This window comes from Aspergillus nomiae, assembly GCF_001204775.2.
Source record: "Aspergillus nomiae NRRL 13137 chromosome Unknown contig00032, whole genome shotgun sequence".
Taxonomy (NCBI): Eukaryota; Fungi; Ascomycota; class Eurotiomycetes; order Eurotiales; family Aspergillaceae; genus Aspergillus; species Aspergillus nomiae.
This window is the reverse complement of record NW_015378087.1, coordinates 17,168-32,998: the sequence shown is the minus strand read 5'-3', so window position 1 is coordinate 32,998 and position 15,831 is coordinate 17,168. Positions and strand designations below refer to the sequence as shown.

The 15,831-nt window shown below is 47.6% G+C and overlaps 6 protein-coding genes across 6 annotated transcripts; 3 read left to right on the top strand and 3 right to left on the bottom strand.

Annotated features, from left to right (window-relative positions):
- Positions 1-1,024: 1,024 nt before the first annotated feature.
- On the top strand, positions 1,025-1,965 carry ANOM_001852 (MutT/nudix family protein; the record flags this gene model as incomplete). The annotated part of the gene is made up of 4 exons (XM_015547109.1): positions 1,025-1,075; positions 1,174-1,266; positions 1,395-1,635; positions 1,727-1,965. 4 exons carry the CDS (start codon positions 1,025-1,027, stop codon positions 1,963-1,965), a joined length of 624 nt encoding a protein of 207 aa, XP_015410292.1.
- A 491-nt stretch (positions 1,966-2,456) lies between these two features.
- On the bottom strand, positions 2,457-3,042 carry ANOM_001851 (putative NUDIX family hydrolase; the record flags this gene model as incomplete). Its single annotated transcript, XM_015547108.1, has 2 exons — positions 2,457-2,639; positions 2,716-3,042. 2 exons carry the CDS (start codon positions 3,040-3,042, stop codon positions 2,457-2,459), a joined length of 510 nt encoding a protein of 169 aa, XP_015410293.1.
- A 1,746-nt stretch (positions 3,043-4,788) lies between these two features.
- Positions 4,789-7,114, top strand: ANOM_001850 (C3HC4 finger protein; the record flags this gene model as incomplete). The annotated part of the gene is made up of 5 exons (XM_015547107.1): positions 4,789-4,879; positions 4,950-5,019; positions 5,136-5,647; positions 5,697-6,820; positions 6,868-7,114. The coding sequence occupies 5 exons, from the start codon at positions 4,789-4,791 to the stop codon at positions 6,886-6,888; spliced, it is 1,818 nt and encodes a 605-aa protein (XP_015410294.1). The 3' UTR covers positions 6,889-7,114.
- Positions 7,115-8,882: 1,768 nt separating this feature from the next.
- ANOM_001849 (uncharacterized protein) lies at positions 8,883-10,571 on the bottom strand (the record flags this gene model as incomplete). Its single annotated transcript, XM_015547106.1, has 4 exons — positions 8,883-10,029; positions 10,086-10,143; positions 10,202-10,304; positions 10,356-10,571. The coding sequence occupies 4 exons, from the start codon at positions 10,569-10,571 to the stop codon at positions 8,883-8,885; spliced, it is 1,524 nt and encodes a 507-aa protein (XP_015410320.1).
- Positions 10,572-12,830: 2,259 nt separating this feature from the next.
- Positions 12,831-14,140, top strand: ANOM_001848 (stress protein DDR48; the record flags this gene model as incomplete). Its single annotated transcript, XM_015547105.1, has 5 exons — positions 12,831-12,860; positions 12,925-12,960; positions 13,026-13,052; positions 13,112-13,141; positions 13,196-14,140. The coding sequence occupies 5 exons, from the start codon at positions 12,831-12,833 to the stop codon at positions 14,138-14,140; spliced, it is 1,068 nt and encodes a 355-aa protein (XP_015410319.1).
- A 467-nt stretch (positions 14,141-14,607) lies between these two features.
- ANOM_001847 (uncharacterized protein) lies at positions 14,608-15,288 on the bottom strand (the record flags this gene model as incomplete). The annotated part of the gene is made up of 1 exon (XM_015547104.1): positions 14,608-15,288. One exon carries the CDS (start codon positions 15,286-15,288, stop codon positions 14,608-14,610), a length of 681 nt encoding a protein of 226 aa, XP_015410314.1.
- Between the last annotated feature and the right edge of the window lie 543 nt (positions 15,289-15,831).

Sequence of the window (15,831 nt, the reverse complement as noted above, 5' to 3'; positions counted from 1 at the left end):
GGCAGCCCACCATCAGCACAACACTAGCGCTAAATGCACCTAATCAAGGAATTCCGGGGCAATCATAGCCCGCATCTTTCACATGCTCCATATCGCACAAGATCACTGGTCCAAGCTAGACTACCACAAGCAGCCTTAGTTCCCGACTCACCGTTCCCGGGCATGCTACTCTGCTGCCTGACTGACGAGGCCCCGCGCAGCTGCCTTATCCCCTAGGCACACCGGGGGGGCGGTAAGCCACCAGCCTGGCTGGTTCCGAGGGCCCCCCTGGTCCTAGGCTGTCGAAACTGCCTCTGCTCGTCTCTAGGACCCCTACTAGTAAAATTCTTCGGTGTCACAGCCCTCCCTACTAACGCCGGTGGTTAAGGTGAGTTTTTTGTCATCCTGGTTTTCTTGTCTTCTTGTATCCTTTTCTTTGACCTTTCTCTTCGTTTATTCTATCCTCTCTTTTCTGCTCTAGAACGCTAAAGAGCAAAAGATACCAGGCGTAAACCTCTTTCTTTCTCTTCCCAGTACATACTGCAAATTGTTTCTTTCCTTACCCCTCTCCCTCTTCATGATGTCTCATAAGCCAACATGTGTAGCAGTTCTAACTAATTCTCCAAACAAACAAAGAAAAGGCAGCCCAACCCAACTCACAAACAACTTAAAAGCAACAGATTCAATAAACAAGTATTCCTTACATGAATAAGTATACACCGAGAAACTCTAAATCCTGAATTACTCTGTACTTCCTTTCCCCAGACCCACTTAAGATTAGGGCTAGCCCTTCGGCGGATCAGACAATCTAACCCCTCTCTGTCTGCGGCCCCTCCGACGACAACGTCTCCGAGCTAGCATTGACTAACACTAACTGGTGCCCTTTCACCCCGGGAACTTCGTATATAGTACTTTCATTGTGTTTGACTTATAGGTGGGGCTTTGTTGGATTGTATTGGGTTTGTTAAGAGTGTTGACGTTTAGATTGTGGGTAGGATTGAGTTAATTGAACAGATTGTTTCGTGTTTCGTTAGAGCTTGATACGATGTCTGATCCTAAGGCTTTGAGGTCGGAGATTATTGCTAGGGGCCCTTTGGTATGTATTCATTTTTCCTCCTTTGGGTTCCAACTTGCTACAACAGGTTGGAGGTTAGTGATTGCTAGTTTATACTGATGTTGGTGTCATTTCTACAGGATCCTAAAGAGGCTAGATGGACGAGATTAGTCAAGACTACATACCGGGATCCTACCGGTGTAGAAAGGACGTGGGAGTCAGCGGAGCGTCAGGTAAGGTCATTCCAGTGCTTTGCGCCGACCTCGATGTGTGACAAATACAAACCCCTTACCTATACGAAGACTTGGGTATGCAGGGCCTCCAGTCGGAATATCTAGCTGATATGCTTCTGTACTTCTAGACCCGCCCAGCAAACTGCGCAATCGACGGTGTGGGGATCGTGACCATTCTCAACAAATCGACGGGTCCAGAACTCCTTCTCCAGAAACAGTATCGTCCTCCTATCGACAAGGTGGTTATTGAGGTTCCGGCTGGTCTCATAGATGCTGGAGAGACGGTGGAAGAATGTGCCGTGCGCGAGCTTAAGGAGGAAACGGGCTATGTGGGAGTGGCGGAGCAAACGAGTACGGTGATGTATAATGGTAAGGTGTCACTTCGTATCTGACTGCATGTGGGGTGTCTAGTTGCATTCCAGGAGATCTGGGTGAAGAATGCTGACAGACATGGTCCCAGATCCCGGTTTCTGCAACACGAATCTCAACATGGTTCATGTCCGAGTTGACATGTCCTTGCCGGAGAACCAGAACCCGCAGCCACAGCTCGAAGAAAACGAATTCATCGAATCATTCACAGTGCCGCTGGCCTCTCTTTTCGAGGAGATGAAAAAGCTTGAGGCCGAAGGATATGCTATTGATGCCCGTGTGGGAACAATAGCAGAGGGTATCGAGCTTGCGCAGAAGTGGAAGCTATAGATTCGAGCAGACGATAGCACGAACTTTCAATTGTCGCTTATAGATGAGGTTTAGCGTTGTTAGACCTGTCAATGTGATGCATATTGATATCCACTCGACACTCTCCTGAAAAACCTACGGCGATTCGGTGATGCGGTCGTCAAGGGAAAACCCAGGTCTAATTTAAATTTTCCCCTCTTCCTTGAGTCCTTTATACAACGCCCATGATGCGAGTGTCTTTCCGTCCCGTAATCCCTCTTTCCACAATTCCTTCAAAGGAACTAATTTTAGCGTGATCTTCTCTCCATCCTCGCGTAAACCGGTCAATCGTCCCTGTAGACTTTCAATGTCCTTACGCGGCATTCGCTTTTGACACAAGAATAAAGGAATAAACTCGTCGCTTCCGCCAGCCGATGGATATACAGCTTTCTGCAATGCCTCTACGCCTTCGGTGCCTGCAACTGATTGCAATGCAAGCGAGGTCATATCAATCAGTTCATCCTGAGGAATCGTCAGGCCAGTTTCTTCTTGTATTTCCTTGGCTGCAGCTCCAACAAAAGAGCCGGAATCATCAAGCATTCGGCGGGGATTTCAGTGAAAGCAAGGGAACCGGCAGGAATGCGGGGTTGAATGGTCAAAATTGCTCGCTTTTCGTCTTCCATCGAGGGGGATACGTCATCTGGCTGGAGTAGGAGCTATTGAAATATCGGCCGAAGCGAATGTTAAACAGTGAAACTGACAGGTGAAGGAGAGATAGTTCGAAGGGCTTACCAGCATTCCTACACTGCCCCCACGAAGAAAAACACTCCCGGGGAGTGACTCGCCATTTCCGTTTGATACATCAGCTTTGAATTTCACAAACCCTAATCGCCCTCCCTTAAAAAAATCGACAGACTGGATATCAATCTTGCGTAGGACATAAGGGTCTTTGTGGAACGCGTGTGAGGGGTCTTGTTGCCGCTTTAACGATTGTCGCAGGGTAGACAGCCAGACCTGGAAAGCAGGGAATCGCAAGAGATCATCCTTGTTGAGATCAGGCGTGCAAACCACAGACAGGGATTGCTGACCATGGTCACACGGAATTGTGAAAGTGGACATTGGAATTCTGGTTATGTTGGTTGGTACCGATATAAGGGTTGGCCGCACGGACAGCCACCGGGCTAATCTCATGGATGAAATCCACTTGCAAAAAGCAACGTTTAACGGGGTCGACGCGGGATCGGGCTCGAAAAGAAATCTAGAATTTTGGGAAGAAGACGAGACTAGGAGATGGCAGCATCCACCTCGGAGGTGACTTACCAACAAGGTAGTACTACCAGCACGCCGGATGAAGTGGAAGTGGAGATAATTTAAGAAGTCAAAAGTGGATCCTGAGAGCTCTGGAGATCTGATGACGTCGTGGACAAAGCCTTCTGAACCAAAAGCAAACAAACCAACAGCGCCGCTTTGTGCCCGGGTCCCCAGAATAGGGATTCACGTGAAACAAAGTTAAAGCAGCAAGATCAGGGACAGGCCATCGATTATGTTTCATTTAGTATCCAGTCATTCTGTCATCAGTTACTATATTCAACGGAGGACAAACAATCTGAATTTAACTAATCCGTTCCCCACTCTTGAAGTCGCCGATCGGTGGACTCGGGACTCGTACCAATCTGGGTCTAGTCCTACCCTTTCTTATCATCATGACTTCCTCATTCTCATTGCTCATGCAACTCTGGTCGGCTGAACTCCCTGGCCCTGCAGCAGTGGATCGCTCGGTTCGCTGACGGTCCTTTGGGTCTTTGTCTGAGTTGTATTTCTCGTCTTCCCGTTCCCCTCTTTTGATTCTCTGATTTCCCATTCTTTTGCGATCATCCGGTAACATCAGACGGGGCCCGTATATACTATAATCCTGATTCATTATATTTAGTGGATCATTCATGCAAAGTGTAACCTTGATATCCGCCTGAGCTTCTGCTTGCTTTCTGAGCCCTTTTTTTTTTTTTTTTTTTGTCTATTTAAATTCAATTTTAATTGATTTATTTTCTTTTGTACCCTTTCTATTTTCTTTTCCCACCCTTCTCCAACCCCAACACCAACATCCCCTGCCACTAGACTCGGTTTAAGATCTCACTAATTGGATAGAACCGGGCAGGCCTTCCACGGTGGGCTTCTAGGCGCCGAGGCTAACGATCCTTGCCCATTCCTGGCGGTTTCTTTTACTTTCTCGCCCCTTAGGCGCAGTCTAGTGCAAGGCGCTGATGCTGTTCCCCCCGACTCGCCTGGGCTAAGATCTAGAGCTGGCAACGTTGTCCAAACGTCAGGCTGTCAGCTTCCTCTCACGGTTGCATCCCGTTTGGCTCCCCATAGCGGACTTGATCTTAAAGACTTTGAGGAAAGAAAAGCAAGGAGGGAGAAAATAAAAAAAGATAGACAAAAGTCAAAGGAGGGCGCCTAATCGATATCCTTTCTAAAAAATTCCCCAGGACGACAGGATAGTTTGTTGGTAGCTTACCGTTGCCGCTCAAGTTCAGCTTTCGTGGCTATTCCTGTCCTCAGAGTTGCTATCTCACTGGAGAGTGTGGAACCAAACAAAAATCATGTCTCCGAGGTCTCTGTGTCGCCAGCAGTTATCGTATAACTACTAGAACCAAAATTTGGGGACGGCTGCCTACCATTAATTCGCCCTGCTTTTCCGTTGCGACCTTGAATTCGGACGTCACCTTGTGCTCATATATTTATATCGGTTGACCCATCGCCTGCTCGTTATCGCTGGATGTGACTTCATGGTTATAAGCAGAGTATCTACCAAATACTTTGCTTTGTCCACCCACCAATAAGTTTGGGACCGACTGGCCATAAACGATGTTTGCTTGGTCCCCTTCACCTACCAGTACCAGTTGCACTCACAAGCATGCTATCGGCTGTCTTCGTCTGAGCTCGATCTGTTGCTTATGTGTGTTGTATTATTCGGATCTACCAGGAAGAAATCGATCGACCGCAGAGGAGCATATTCTACAAAATAGTACAGAAACAACCCGTGCCAGATACTGCTGGAGGTGTGAGGGTCCGTATTCCCATCCTTACAGTCCCTATGTCTGTACAGCTTTGCTGTTTCATTGATTGTCTACGCAACTTTACTCATAAAACGTTTTTTTATGTTTATTTAGTGCATTTTTGTTTTGAACCTTCACTGTCTACATCGCTCACAGGTCCGGGTCTTGTGATTTAGAATACAGGGGTGCTTGTAATCCCCATCTGCCGCTACTCTCCTTTGCCGATATTCCATCTTCATCCGAAGTCTCCCCTGGATATTCCATCGTGTCCCGATCTAACAACGTCTCTGACGCATCTCGAACCCCCTTTCAAGCGGCACCCCCACGTCGTCGGCTATCTCAGTCTGGTAGTATCGAAACTCTCCGTAAAGAGCTTCAGGCCATCCGCCACGGGACTTTAACAATTCTCAATAACCTGCAATTGCTGACAGAGTCTTTCCTCATGGCGCAACCTGTCTTATCGAATTCCTGGGACTCAAGCAATGTTCCTGAGCTCCCCAGGATCAATCCCAGCCTGTCACCTTTGGTTATGAACAATCCTGGGGGTATGGGCTCTTCTGGACCACTGAATATGCAGAACTCTACAAACCCCAGTCTTCTGAGCGCGCAGACGGTCAATTCTAGTCCTTACACTCCGCATGGTCTTCCTAACGCAAACAGCGGTCTATGTGAGTAATGTTTCTTTCTTAACTCCCATTACCGCTAATCGATGATCAGATCTCCCAGGTCCAAATATGTTTGGAGCACCTATAACGAATAATGGGTTCTCTTTTTCTCAGGTTCCTGAGCAATTTACTATGTTTCCTCCGCAATATACGCACAGCAATGACTCATTTCCCAACATGCAGAGCCAATTTGGTGGATCAGTTAGCCTGGACAGCACTGGGCAGAGTCAGTACCGGAATAATGGGCCCCAGGGGTCTGAGTTTTCTCAAGCGGGCTTACAAGGACCCTCTGCGGCGGCTGGACAGAGCACTTCTCCATTCGTACCTCCGAATACTTACTATCAAGACGTTTTCCCTTACCCCGCTCAGGTCTTGCAGCAGTTTATCCCATATCAAAACATGGCACAGGTTCCGCATACTACAAGTATCCAGTCGGCATCACTAGGGACGACGAGCCAGGACGTCTCTGTTATTCCTTCGCTTAATCGGCACGCATCATTTCGATCCCGCCCATATGGTCAGTTTCCGCAAGCAGGAGTCTCCCCCACATCTACATCGATTCATCATAGGCGGCAGCATCGCACTCATAGTATTGCTTCAAGTGCCCCGTCTGTCCAACAGCAACATAGCAGGGCAAATTCTCAAAATATACATTTGCGAACTCGGTCTATAAGGGAGCCGAGTACGTCGAATGGACTTTCACCACATATCCACAGGAGTCACACTACGATGGCTGGAACATCGCATATTTTGCCTAATACGGGAAGCGAGACTCAGCTGGCCCCATCACTTACTCAGCAGGAACAAGTAGAACTCGCTCGAAGACTCCAAATGAGAGAGATACTGCGTTCCGCGCGATCCAATGAAGCCCATGCTTTGCAGCTATACGAGGAAAGCTACTTTCGCCGGCATCGTCGTCAACAGGAGGAGGCAGTGTCGCATGCCAAGGGGTTGGACGATCAGAAGGATGGACGCCCGGAACCCAAGGATGACGAGGAGCTGACTGTCAACCTCGAGTGTAAAATCTGTATGAGCCAGCTTGTGGATACTGTTCTCATTCCTTGTGGACATGCGATTCTTTGTCGCTGGTGTGCTGAGCAGCATTCGCGGTCGGATCGGTCCCGGTCCAAGGCAGCGGTGCTATGCCCACTCTGCCGCACTCCTGTGAAGCAGAAGGTACGTCTTTGCACCGCTTTGAGTAATCCTATGCTAACTATACGCAGCTCCGTATCTATCTCTCGTAATCTACTACTCTAGTGGAGGAGGATACCATGTGTGGCGGGATCTACGAGTTACGACCATTGTTTAGTGCATTTCTAGCCTCTCCTTGCTTTCTTGTTCTTCTATGACTTATTTTCGCTTATTTCTATCCATTCTCGCATCTTGGATTAATTGGGGCGGTTATCGCATTATTTGGAGTACAGGTTCCAGCGAACGACTATCAGCAGTTTCGGCCACGTAATCTTCGCCTAGCACCGAGTCAATAACATCCATATTGAGAAATACTGGTTTACGGGTTTCAACTGGTTCTTAGCATCGTGAGACACTGTCCTTATCTACGCTAGACATGTTTTTCAATTGCATGGGTATCTCCTGTTGATGGCACGCTCGGGTAGCAAATTATCTCCCTGTTGCCTTTGTAGCATAAAGTTGAATCAAATATTATCAAATGGCTGACGCTCATGTAAAAAGACAACTGGGCTGACAAGTTGAATAAGCGAAAATGTGTTGCCAACCAGAGAAGTCAATATACGTACCGCTCAGTTGCGTAGATAACTGTATAAAGTAGTGACGGTAGCCTGTTCCTTCACATATGTCGATCTTTGGTAATCAACTTGGAATAAAACCATGGACGAAATGGCATCCCTGCAATCATATATGGGAATATACATGATATTACGTCTCTCAAGGATCATTGGGAATGGCGAATCAATGAATAGATGGTTTCATTGTTCCCATTTCCTTCACAAAGACCTAGTACAGGGCTCGGAAATACCCGGACATTCATGGGTAATATAATGTTATCCTTGCACTGAACATCCAAACTATGACCCCATAACTGACCACCTCTTCACCACTCCTTGCCTTATAGACACAGGTTCTTCCACCCCTCCCAACACTCGCTAATAACCATAACATATCACACACATATATGCTGCATCACGTATGACATGCGTACAACGTTGTATGGAGAGACCAACTGTACCAAAGATTTCAAGTTACTTAGATACAGTACACGTCCCCACGAGATATCATACAGGTATAGACCATTCAATGGTCAAACAACGGGCAGACAATTGGGTATCACTGTAATCCGTCGGAGGATAAGTACTGACGTTCTACAACCGACTCACGTCGGACCAGCTCATGGTACATACAAGCCATGCCGACAACTCGGGCAGGGTATGCGCACTCCACTCTGCTTAATTACAGGGCGGAGAGCAACGAAAGGTAGTAGCCGGATGAAACCCTATGGGAGTCTCGACTGTCCGACTACGATCTTATGGTGTACCACAAAACGACTACAAAACCCTATTATGGGTATAGGCGATGGGCTGGGCGTGACGAGGAAGGCAACGAAGGAAAGCCACGTAAAATGCCCCCTTGCCTTTGTTAGAGTCGGACTGACAAGATCGCCGTCGTCTGAAAATGGGGACAATATGGTGGGCGCTTCCCAACTAATTGTGATGAGTCAACTCAGACAGCGTGTTTTGAGAGGCTGACTCGGGGTTGTTTCTGTTGAATTGAGGCCGGTCTGTGGTCGGTCTCCCTCTTTTTCTGGAAATATATGGTACGTCCTGCACATCAGGGGCTGTGTAGACGGCATCAAGAAATATACCCAGTATCGATTCGACTGACAGCTTAGCCTGGCTTTATTTCCATGACATCTGCTTCTTGTTTGAGTTGCACAGGTTGATTGACAAGGTGTGTTTTTGTCAGCATGTTCTACCCCCCCCCCCCCCAGGTGCTTAATTGTGAGACAGACGGTGGTGGTAATGATCCTAGGCATGTTATCATGATGCCTAGCGGGTCAACTGATACATTCTATGGCCGACTTGACCGCGTCGAAACCCCTTGTGTCCCTTGAAGCGCCTTTCTGCCCTTCTCTTCCATTGCCTGTGTATTGCCTTCTTCTCGCCAACTCCCCCTCCTACACACAGATTCCTACTTCTGACCCAAAGATAACAATACATCTTGATATTCATTGTGATGTCAAGCCTCATAGTCTGTCTAGGATTTAGAGAGGGTAAATAAAGAATTTATTCTCCAAATCAGTCAAGTCCAGCATCGCAAGATCAACTTTCCTTCGGATAATCTGCCCATTCTCATCCAGCTGTTCCACACAGCCCTCCTCCCGCTCGCTATCACTCAGTTCCGCCATCCACTTTCTTCGTTCCTCGTTTCGCCGCGCTAGAATAAACCAAATGATAAATAAGATGGCGGGCGTCCCCGCCCAACTAATCACTATCATGGATACCCATGCACCATAGTATCTGGGTGCAGCGCTGGGTACCCAGATCTGCGGTGATACGAGATTCCCAACGCTGTAGCCGAGCATGAACATCACATTGCGTGTGAGCTTCTTAGTATACCCAGCTGCTGAAGACGTCGTCCAGCCGAGTGCGATGATATAGGTGATACCGTATGTATGTCCCGCGAGAAGCATACAGGCTAAGAGTGCGAGTTTGTTGTCCCAGGAAATTGCCACCATTCCGATTCCGCCAGCGATAGCAGGGAGACACCAGAAGAGCCCATGGATGGCCAGATATTTCGGAAACCATTTTAATACGAAGGTGGCAACGATACAAAGTACGACACCGAAGCCACCCCCTGCCACAGCGACGAGTGTCGAACCCAGTTGGGAAACGCCGAGAGAAGTTGTGAGAAGGTTCTGTTGGCCATAGGTGAGATTGTTTGAGTACATCAAAGTGAAAGCCTGCAGTGCGAAGAGCCAGGATACAGGGTCGCGCAGGGTTTCGACGAACTGAGATCTCTTGAACTGCTTTTGTTCGATCGAGCTCTGGCTGGAGTCGTGCACTCGGCGGATAACATGCACTTTCTCTTCCAAAGTCAGGAACCGAGCTTCGGCTGGATTACTCGGGTAGCAGAACCAAACCCAGATAGAAAGAAAGAAGGTAATTCCGCCGGTGACGATCATGAAAAGCTTCCAAGGAAGAACTGCGCCATGACTGTAGAGTAAACCGTATGCGATGAAACCTGCCACGATGGGGGCTCCTTGGCAAGTTACCCAGAGGATTGGCTGGAGAAATGATTGTTCTTGACGGTTGAAGAACATGCCGATAGTCATCTCCATCGCGGGTACAATGACCGCCTCAACCGCACCAAGGCAAGTCGGAGGACTACCAGGCCGGCGAACTTGGTGGCTACGCAATGAAGGAAGATAACAGCTGCCCATAGAAAGACGATGACACTGACAAACTTTCCGAAGGGGAGACGTTGCATTAGATAGTGTCCGGGCCATTGCGTGGCAAGGTAGCCTCGAGTCAATATCAGAAATAGCTCCAGGATAGCAGAGGTGAGTGCATTAGCTCATACCGATATAGAACACAGTATTTAGATCATTGTACTGCTTTTTGGAAATGCCCGTCTCTTCGAAAAGCCCAAGAATTGCTGCGTAACCAAGTGTAGACTTGTCAATCTACAGGTCAATCATTAGAATTATCTATGAATCAATCGCAGGTATACTCACAAACAGTACAATATTAATCGCAGACAGCAAAACCATAATATTCAAGTACAACTTTCGGCGTAACTTGTTCTCCTTTTCAGGACTCAGGGGCCCGAACTCATCACCATGGTCTTCGATAATGCGTAATGTGACATCTGCATATTTCTCTTCAACAGTTTTTGCTGCTTTTCGAGTCGTGGTCTCTTCTTCCTTGTTGCTCATGGCTCTACGTGGCATATGTGCAAGTTTTGTTCAAATGCTGCCCAAACGCCAAGCGGTGGCCTTTTCAAATGAAATGTATGACAAGTCATAGCCCCTTACATGTATGCCAACTTCATCCTGCGGCTTTTGTATGTAATGTTCTGAATGATCGTATTTCTTGTCATTGATGATGCCATCCCCATATTGATTGTGCAATTTTATCTATACGACCGTTGACCCCACCATGGTATGGGAACTTGCAGATAACTGGGGAATGATTGTCGCTTTTTTCCCTATAGAACTGCCTGATAATGTATGGTGTCATCGTTAATGAGCATTGCATCTTAAATTTTTCCCCCTTATGTGCAGGTCTAGATCATAGGATTCGTATCCTTGTAAACTGGTGGATATTGTTGAGGAAATAGTACTCGAGTCTTGGCGGGCTGGTATTTAATGTTGTTGATATAACGTGACCAGCGATTAGCCATGCTCAATATCTTAGAATTTCCAACATATATAAATACTCAAAGTAGACAGTGACAACTTAGGACGGAGGTTCGATGTTTGGAATTCATTTCTCCGGCTTTTAAAATCTTGTCCCTTTAGTAAAACCCCACTAACAGAGCGAGTCAAGAATGTCACCCAAAAATCGGTATTTAGCTGCATGGAATATACGAGCATTGAGGTAGCGAATATCCGAGCTTTGATGCCATTCAACTTGGTTTATATCAAGTTGGAACCAGCCCTGATCTAGAGGTTTAAGGGCGCCCAGGTCTTGGGATAGAACATAGTCGAGATCCAATCCAGGATACACTAGGTGCCTTTTAGTACTAAGATACCAGACTATGATAGTACATTCATATATAAAGACATTTCAGACGTTGAAATATTGTCTTTCTAGAGCTTTTGTAAGCTGAGTAAGCAGCATCCTGCTCCTCACGGGGGTCTCTAGCGAACCATATTTGGTATAAATACCCTAAATAGCATGTTTAAAACGTTAACAGAGTGAGTTGAAGCGATTCTTCAGGAAGTGTGGCTGAGCGGTGACTTGAGATAGCAGTTTAACTGACTGTGGGGTTCGCTACCAGGTATCCACGCGAGGAATCAACCACATGGATGAAAGTTGAAAGATTATGTCCGCTTGCATATGTCTCAGCTCACTTTCGATTGCCAAATTGACGTCTTATCCATGAAAACTTGGCTTTCATTAGCGCAAGACTTAGCAATTGAGCTGAAGTTGTCATAGCCAAGTTGATCAGATAAGGGCGCGCATAGTTACTCGAGAATTGCGAATGATCTAAAGATTCCATTGCAGCCTTTTCAATACACAAGTCTCTTTACCAGGTCTAAATGCAATTCGAGTGGTAGGTAGTATTGTGCATACACCTGTTCAAAGCTGGCCAATGTCATTGAATTTGTACGTCATAGCACCTGGGCCAGTCAGAGACGACGTGAGCACAGTCTCCGCAAGCGAAATGAACAAGAGGGGTCATAGGCATCCGTAAGAAACTCAAATGCTAGTGTTTTGATGGTTGCGAATGGGTCTGTCGGCAAAAGTCAGATGAGCTATTCCCGGGTCTGGATGGTCTGGAGGTCTGGGTCTTTGCTCCCTCCCACCGACCAAGTGGGGAACAGAGGGATGAACAGAGATGGTGTCATAATGCAATGGGTCAGTGCAACTGAGATGGTGCAATTTGCCAGACACCGAGATAAAGTTTCTCAATCTCGCATAAAAGAGAGGTTAAGTTCGTGTTTACTGCAGGCAACCCAGAGTGGAAAGCAGGTCTATGACTCTATCGAACCCTAAAGGGGGCTGCGCCACAATCCCCATGAAATCACGCAAAGTCAATCGGGCCAGCTGTGGCTTGTCTTCTGGGTCAACTAATTTGGCGATGGGACCAGACCCCTGACCCGTGCCAAGAGAGGCCAATCGTAGTCCATCTCAGCCGTACTTGCCACACCGTTCGATCTGCTGAGATGGGATCGTGCCCACTCCACATCTGCTCATTTGTGGATGGGTTCATAGCGTGATTGCCGCCTTCCTTCTGCCCCTCACGAGCTGAAACCTATGAACGGGATCTCCGGAAATCGCTGCCTGGATGAGCAAGCCCGGTAGTGGCATGGAGTTACCCCTCATGCCCCCTGATCGCGATATAAATATTGGCCTTGATGGCTTTGTCTTGTCTCTGTTTCTATCTTGCCTTGATATTCCTCCTCTATTAGTATCCAGACATCGTCTCAATTGCATTCCAATTCTTTCCCTCTCCCAAAATCCCTCCACACAAGTCATAAACAATGTCTTACAACAACCGTGACAACGACTATGTATGTTCATTGCACACACGTCTTTCAATTGTAAGGACGGACACTGACAGGAATTGCCTTTCAGAGCTCCAGCCGCTCTGGTGGAAATGATAGCTATGGCGTAGGTCTTACCCGTTTTGATTGCTCACTACTCCCCTGTTCTCAAGCGTTGCTAATGCTTCCTAGTCTCGCCAAGGCAATGAGTCCTACGGAGTAGGCTACCCCACTTGTTGACACTTCGATTAAGCCTTCTCAGCACTAACGTCTCTCAGTCCTCCGGTCTAGGAAGTGATTCGTACGGTGTATGTCTACTACCTGACCCAAATAACACCGACACCCCACTAACAATCACATAGTCCTCCAACCGCTCAGGAAACTCTGGCTACGGTGGCTCTGATTCCTACAACTCCTCCAGCCGTTCTGGAGGAAATGACTCCTACGGTTCCAGCCGTGACAACGACAGCTATGGCTCCTCCGGTAACAAAAACAGCGGCAGCGGCTCCTACGGCTCGTCCAACCGGGACAATTACGGTTCTTCCAACGATTCTTACGGTTCCAGCAACCGCAAGGACAACGACTCCTACGGATCCTCTGGTGATTCCTACGGATCCAAGAAGGACAACCAGAGCTCTTACGGTTCCAACAGTGACAACTACGGTTCCAGCAACCGCAAAGACAACGACTCCTACGGATCTTCTGGGGATTCCTATGGTTCCAAGAAGGACCACAGCTCTTCTAGTGGTTCTTATGGTTCTAGCCGCCGTGACAACGACAACGATACCTCTTATGGTTCTAAGAAGGATAGTTACGGCTCTTCTAACGACTCCTACGGCTCTAAGAATGACTCTTATGATTCTAAGAAGGACAGCTATGGCTCCTCCAGTGGCTCATATGGTTCCAACAATGACAACAAGAGCAGCTCCTACGGATCTTCTGGTGATTCCTACGGCTCCAAGAAGGACCACAGCTCTTCCAGTGGCTCTTATGGCTCTAGCCGTCGTGACAACGACAACGATAACTCTTATGGTTCTAATAATGACAGCTACGGCTCCAGCCGTCGTGACAATGATAACGATAACTCTTATGGTTCTAAGAATGATAGCTACGGTTCTAGCCGTCGTGACAACAACGACTCGTATGGTTCCAGCCGTCGTGATAACGATAGCAGCTCTTACGGGTCCGGTAACAACTACGGCTCGAAGAATGACAGCTATGGATCTTCTGACTCCTACGGTTCTAAGAACCAGGGTGGCTCGTACGGATCCAGTGAGCGCTCTGGATACGGTAACTCTGGTTACTAGGTGCTGTGAGACTAGGGCTTTATGGTGCCATTGTTAATTGATAAATGTATTTAATCATGTCTATGAGTTTATAACATGCATTGAGATAACTATAGGGTTTTGTTCGATCAGTCTGAATCATAATAACTAGAGACTCCTGCGAATTTACGGATTCTGACCAGTGGCCGATACAAGTGAAAATATAAACTGGAAGGCATGTAATCAAGATTGAAAAATATAAGTATGAGCAGGAAGAGCGTTCCCATTCACTTGTAATGTACTACACCGCTGTGTAGTGCACTATTTCAAGTATACTTTAAAAGTAGCGTAACCCTCCACAGGTTTCCTCAATGTTGACATCTTTGAAATGGAAGTAGGATGATGACATCCATTTTCACTAACCCCAACGGAACAGAATGCTTGCATCGCTCCAGTGATGCCTCGCTTGGTAGAGGCATGTCGAAGCTTCACACTACACACCGCCGCCATTATACAGGCAGTTCATAAGATTCATGCTTTGTGGTTGATGTTGACTGGAGCTCTGCGGGTTCAGACAGGACTACTGCTTTCTTTGGAGTGGGTGTACCAGGTAGCTCAGATGGTAGCTCATGTCGAACATCCTCACTAGTTCCCTGCTTCCTGCGGTTCCTCACGAAAAGAAAGGCAGCGGCTGCGATAACCATGATTGCCCCAACGGACACACCGACTCCAATCCCTGCCTTCGCACTTGTGGACAATCCCTGACTGCTTTCCTCCAGCATAGGATCGGGAATGGCTGTCAGCGTCACCGTCGTCTTGGGCGGTTCTGTGGTCGACAGGGAGCCATTTGAGACTGAGGTGCCAGTCGCGGTTCCAGGTCTGGTAGTAGGAGTACGGGGCACCGACGATGTCATATTCACAATGGTAGTTAAGGTGGTAAGTGTGAAGCCAGTGACTTTGGCGAGTTCCTTAACCCTCGAGATGTCTATCCAGTCGGCGTTCCATATCCTCACGAATGCAGACGGACCCAGAAGGCCTGTAACATCCTCAGCCTGAAACCCAATAGAACTGATGTTAAGTTTAACTATCGCATGTGGGACAATATTGTGTCCGTCCTGTCCAATCTGGAAATCGGCCTCCAAAGGATCGTGTGAGGAGTTGTACGTCCACCTCACTGTGAGGCCGTCCATGGCGTTCAGTCGATCGCCTCGTGCTGGTTGGATGATCTCGATACCTTGTTTTTGAGTGAGTAAGCAGAGAGTATTCCGACTGCACGAGAGGGTCCGTTTGTACAGTACGAGCTGTAGTTGCGCTAAGCAACTTGAGTACTCACCATAAACAAGAGTCAGCAGAGGAAAGAGAAGCACTGATACCTGTAAAGAATACATTATAGCTCGCTGAGGATAATACATTCTGATCAAGCGCTACTATATCATGGAGGGCTGTCCAAAGTCACGGATCGACAGTGCTAGGAAGAAGTAAAGGGTAATCTGTCTCTGGGTTCCACCGTGGTTAGGCAGTGTCTTCGCGGAGCCACCACGTAAAAGAAGTCACTTCACCCATGTCGGACTCTGCATAAGTCTCAGCGGTCTGAGGATCCCATGATTCGTATTTCAGTCATCATTGGTTGTAGAGACCTGTTGGATCCCTAACCTCAGAGCACAATATGCGGCTGAGCAGACACTCATCGTGGTACTAGTTTGGGCCTTCTTTATTGGACAGCATTGGCCGTG